The 6,158-nt window shown below is 37.5% G+C and overlaps 1 protein-coding gene across 1 annotated transcript; it reads right to left on the minus strand.

Annotated features, from left to right (window-relative positions):
* Positions 1-5,124: 5,124 nt before the first annotated feature.
* LOC122054833 lies at positions 5,125-5,556 on the minus strand. The gene has a single exon (XM_042616262.1). The coding sequence runs from the start codon at positions 5,554-5,556 to the stop codon at positions 5,125-5,127; it is 432 nt and encodes a 143-aa protein (XP_042472196.1).
* Positions 5,557-6,158: the final 602 nt, after the last annotated feature.

The raw sequence follows: 6,158 nt of genomic DNA on the forward strand, positions 1-6,158 counted from the left end.
CCACTGCCTACCCGTGCCCTAGACCTCACGATCGGGTCTTCTTTCTTTGTCCAGCAGTCACCGGTAGAGAGGGAACGAGGGGCACCAATTCAGCTTCTCCTAATTCTGACCATAAGAAGGTATGTTATGTTCAACTGCCGACCATGGTATTCATCTGATCTCCAACCTATAACACCATACGACCTTACTAAAGTCTAGCCAACAAGTGTTGATTGGGGCATTTGATTTGGAAGACAACAGGTCTATAACTTTGGCCATCATCTTTTGGGCTGCGAACCCCTCCGGTTGAAAGCCATAACAACTACCATCAAGCTTAGTGAGTGCTAGGGATAAGTTGTGGCTATATTGGTTCTTCTCTTGATTTCCATTTTTGAAAGGTTATATTGGAATTGAGTTGGTTATTCGAATTATAGTAGAGTGGATCCAATTTGGAATTTCTTAATTTGATTAGGATTTAGTTTAGCTAATTAGTGCATGATAGAATTAGCTAAACTAAACATTTTAACATAGGACTTTGACACAAGACGAGCATCTCGACGTCGGATTTGGACCGGATTGGACCTTTCTATTGGAGGCGGGTACTTTGACTTATCTTTTTAGATATGTCGTTTGATATGCATAGTAGTTTTTAACAAGTAGTAATAATTATGTTTCTTATCTGCATCGATTTGTCACTACCGGATATCTGTTACATACTTATTTTTGCTTACATGTTATGCATTCCATATTAGTACCCACCTGATTTTATATGCTTATAGAGGTTTTTTGTCTTATTATGTTCAGGGCCTAGGTTTTTATACCTTATCTGACCTGTGTACCTAGACTGTTGATTTGGTCCATTTGTCCTATGATACACATTATGTAGAGATGGATAGGATCAGGATATTTCCATGTTTAGTGACATGCACCATCTCACATGATTACATGCTGTGTGATAGTCAAATCCATTATTGTTGAGCACATTGCCAGTTACATGGATCTGCACACACACAACCACTCATGGGTTAGTGGTTTTATCAGGCAGGGTGTGTTGCAGCAGGTTGCTCTGTCAAGGGTTCCGTTGGTCCACTCATGGGTAGTGTGACGTAGCATTGTAGCAGGACAGGGATCCCTCCTCTGGACTTGCTCAGGGAGATGAGAGCATTGAGCTCCCCCACTTATGATTTGGGGTAAAGAGGATAGGTGTACTCTGACAACATCCCGTCCACTCGGTCACTCATCAGGAGCAGTGATGGCAGAGTGCATGGTTGTCATAGCCTTACCCTCTCGGTCTCACCATCATGTGTGAGACTGCTAACTAGCAGTAGGGGTGACCAGGACATGTCATTGACATCATACGCATTGCTGCATTTATTGCTTGTGTTTGCTGCACTTATATGCTGCATATTTGGTGGATGCATATGTTTGACATGCATATAGGATTTCTATATCTCTCGGTCTATTATCCATACACCAGGTCCTAGTTAGTATATGTTTTCTCCTATATATTTCAGTTTGTATTTATCATTCCTATATCAGGAGACTGCACGCAAAATTCTTGCTATTGGTTATTTTCTTACTATGCATGTCAGTAGTTACCCGCTGAGGAGTTGACTCACCCCAATGTTATTACTATTTTCAGGTTGAGGCTGTCCGGAGAGTTCCAATGGCTAGTCCCCCTACTAAATTGCGAGGATATTTATTTGGTCTTTTGGTTTTTCTTATTATACTATCTAAACTGTGTTTTAGACTTGTTCTGGATTTTTGGCACTTGGATCTTGTATGGTCCTTAATTACCGTTGGGTTTTATTTGGATATGTTCTGCTACATGCCTGCCTGGATGGCAGAAGAGGTGAGTTGATTTTATTTGCGTCGTTTTGATTTGTGTTTTATGGGTGTAGTTGAGTAGGATACAAGTTTTGAGTTTTATGGGTGTAGTTGAGTAAGATTTTTGAGATGATTTTCCTTATCGTTGCATTAGTTTAGTTTTACTATTAAACTGCGTGGGTGTTTGTTTAATTTTATTGTTATTATTCCGGCCGTGTTGGCCGAGGTATCTGGATGGTTGTAGGAAGTTTCAAATTGTCATCTGTACAGGGGAGATGCTGTCGAAATTTCTTCTGATAGGGACTATATGGGGTGTGACAATTTTTATTGATGCTGGTTGGATTGAAAAATTTAGTCCAAACGTACTGGTGCTTGCATTGCCCAGATTAAGTGCCAAAGAAGCTTAATGTGTAGCATAGGCATTGCTCATGGCGCCATCTCCATGCATTAATGTGAAGGAAGAATTCTTTATGATAAGATTATCAAGAAGTTTTTGTTTTGGTAATTCAAGTATTGAGTTTTTCCTTTCGATTAATTTTGAAATTAATCAGTTTGGTCTCATAGAAATTTTTCATTCGTTATCAGGATGAATTAAAAAACGCTTACGGAAAAACATCTAAGTGGCCATCGTTTCGTCCTACTAAAGAAAAGTGTCTATAAAAAATGATTATGCTCACTCCAGGCACCCCTTACATTCCGTCTTCATATTATATAAAAGAAAATAAATAATGAGATGAAGATATCTTTCTATGTGATAGTAAAAAAAATATTTTTCTAATGATATAATTTAATAGTATTTACAATACAATTCGATTATAATTTAATTAGATTGATGTAATTAGTCATCTTCTTAATTAGTCATCTTCTTCATCCAATAATTTAATTAATTGGTATGGCCAACTCGAGTTTATACATATAGCTAGCTTGGAGTATTGATTTGCTCTAAGAAACATGAACGTAAAAAATTTGTTCAAAATCTCTATTTATGTATGAAATGAATTTGTTTCTCGTAACAGTAGGTATTCTAATATGTTATGAACCTCATAGATGATAACGGATTAGGCTAAAATGTTATATACATTAAATCCGCATCTAATAATCTAAAACACAATAAACATAAATTAGATCACTTTAACGGTTCAAATCGTATTCATTTATATAAATTACAATTAAGCTCATCTTAAGAGATTAAATCTAATAATCTCCTACTTGAACTACATGTGATGTGTATATGATATACGAATATAACTTTAGTTGATATTAAACTTTATGAGTACAAAATACCCCTAAATAATTTTGTCTATCAACTTAATTGGTATATGAGTAAAGAGGTCATAACTACTATATATGTCTGTAACGAGCCATAATACTAATGTTAGTAATGACATATATCAAAATACGGATGTGTTGTATGGAAATTACATGAAATGTGATCAATACATATCAATTTCCAACTAGTCCTAAAGTGACCTAAAAGAGTTTGATCATAATTATAAATACTTTATGCTAAACTATAAAAGTAAACCATGATCTAAGCCTTATGATTCCAAAAGGAATCTATATCATATTTACAAACACCAAATACTAACTACTAATAGTAAACCATGATACTTTATTCAGAGAGTCAAATAAATAAAAAAAAATTTTAATTAATATTTTTTTGAACTTTAAGTACGTACTATAATTAAAATAAAATATTTATTGTTATTAACATAGAGCAATAAACACAAATTTCCATTAGATGAGTTATTCTTCTATAAGAAGGACTCTCATATTCACAACATACGTATGAAACACCTTAAGCACCAAGCTCTTGGTGAGTGGATCTGTCAATATGGAATTTGTGCTAATGTGCTCTATTATGACATGATGACTCTGAACTCTTTCTTTAACTGTCAGAAACTTGATGTCAATATGCTTGGACTTTGGCGATTGTGGTTGTTCTTGGCATACAATGCCACGGCTTTATTATCACAATTGATCTTTAATGGTCTGTCAATGCCATTAATGATCTGCAGCGTTATGATGAAGTTCCACAACCAAATCCTATGATTGGATACTTAGTAGCATGCTACCAACTCTACTTTCATAGTATAAGTTACTACTAACATCTGCTTGACGCTCTTCCAAGATATAGCTCTTTCAACAAGAAAAAAAATATAACATAAAATGGGCCTCCTGTAAAAAGACCCTTAACTCACCACATGTGTCGGGGACCTATAACAAAATTTGCAACCTTTACCAACTAACTTGAAGACCAACATTCAATCAAATAATAAACCTCTCAAACATTACTATTAAAGAACCATAGTAAAAAAAAGTCTCATCATACATGAACCACCATAACTAACCTAAACCATAGTTTCAAGATCCAAATCTACACCAGGAACCCTAAAAAACCCTCATGAAACAATAAGAACATCATCAAGCATAACATAAACCACACCCAATTCCATATCCAGCAATTCGTCACGGCGAGGGGTTTACAGAAACAAAAGAAGAATCAGAATGTTCTCAAGGACTACAAAGGTATTAGCATGAAGCAAAGAGAGAAGAACACTTCGTCATTTCAAATCTAATCCACCATCAACAAGTCTAGAATTTTGAAAATAGTAAAACAGAGAGAAGAACATCATCACCAACCGAAATCATCACGAGTTGGATCTAAAAATTCCTTCCAACAAATGAACCTGAACGAAAACCAAAATCAATCACCTACGCCCCAAATCCTTTGTGGAAATATGGAAATAACCACAAGAAGAAGCAAGAGCAACACGAAAATATTAATTGCCACTCACACACCCAATCGACATCAAAATAAACACCTTAACTCCTTTTAAGTACCTACCCCTACCTCATAGATCTCATGCATTCATAGAGAAGTGTACTTTCCTTTCTCTTCTTTGTGCCACCATCGAAAGCAGTCGTGCGGTGCTGTCACGCCGATGGTGATCTACGCCCAATCGAGGTGTCCTCCGCGGAATCGGCTGCGTGGCGTGATGCTTGGCCAGAGCTCCAGGCACGATGGGAAGCTCCGTCGAGATTGGTGGTGGTGGTGAACAGGGTGGAGGCGTTGGCGATTTAGCGCTATAATGAGGTATTTGGGCAGAGGTTTTTATACCTAGGTTATTACTCTAACTTTAGGTAATTAACTCAATCAACTCCCAGCTTAATTGGGTATTATCAAGGCTTCCCTCAATATTAATAGTTCTATCCTCTTAAAACATGTCATATAGGTTCATTTTAAATTCTAAAAAATTTCTAAAAATTTGTAGAAAATTTTTGTAAATTAATTCCTTAATTATCACTCATGGGATCTTACAATTCTCCCCTCCTTATAAAAATTTCATCCTCAAAATTTGACTTACCAAATAGTTTGGGGTAGCGGTTGCACATATCCAGTTCAGTCTCCCATGTAGCTTCCTCTATAAGCTGATTTCCCCATAGAATCTTCACCATTTTGGTCTCCTTATTCCTCAGCTTTCGGACTTGACAATCAAGGATTTGTTTCGGCACCTCCTCATAGGACAGATCCGGCATCCACTGCACGAATTCATGACCAATCACATGAGAAGGGTTAGAGATGTACCTCCTAAGTATAGATATGTGGAACACATTATGAACTCCTGACAGGTTCAGTGGTAGAGCAACTTGGTATGCTGCAGTTCCAATCCAGTCCAGAATCTCAAAAGGCCCAATATACCTTAAACTGAGCTTCCCCTTCTTCTCGAACCTCAATACCCCCTTCATCGGTTACACCTTGAGGAAAACATGGTCCCTGTATCAAGATGACGCATTAGATGTGTCATGCCTCATGCTCACAACCATGAACTCTGAGCTTCAGAAGCAACATGAGTTGATGTCTGCTTATGATATGGTTGAACATCTTCGTCAACTATATCAAGGAAAAACGAGGCACGAGAGATTCGAGATCTCCGAGGCACTGTTTCAGTGCAAGATGCAAGATGGGACTCCCGTAGGTCCATATGTGCTCAAGATGATTGGGTACATTGAAAACCTACAGAGGCTGGGATTCTCACTTGGCCAAGAACTGGCCACTGACTTGATCTTGCTATCCTTGCCAGAGAGCTACAGTCAATTTGTAATGAATTACAACATGAGCGAAATTGACAAGTCACTGCCTGAGCTGCTAAGCATGTTAAGAACTGCTGAGCTCAACTTTAAGAAGGTAAAGCCCAACTCCATTTTGATGGTGCAAAAGCATAAAGGCAAGGGCAATCCTAAGGGTAAAGGAAAGTCCCAAGCCAAGGGCAAAGGCAAGATAATGAAACCTAAAGGAGGGGTTGCCAAGGATGCTACCTGCTTCCACTGTGGTCAGACCGGGCATTGGA

This window comes from Zingiber officinale, chromosome 3B (assembly GCF_018446385.1).
Source record: "Zingiber officinale cultivar Zhangliang chromosome 3B, Zo_v1.1, whole genome shotgun sequence".
Classification (NCBI taxonomy): Eukaryota; Viridiplantae; Streptophyta; class Magnoliopsida; order Zingiberales; family Zingiberaceae; genus Zingiber; species Zingiber officinale.

Coding starts and splice junctions, on each gene's coding strand:
- LOC122054833 (XM_042616262.1), bottom strand. CDS start 5,556: ATGAAGGGGGTATTGAGGTTCGAGAAGAAGGGGAAGCTCAGTTTAAGG.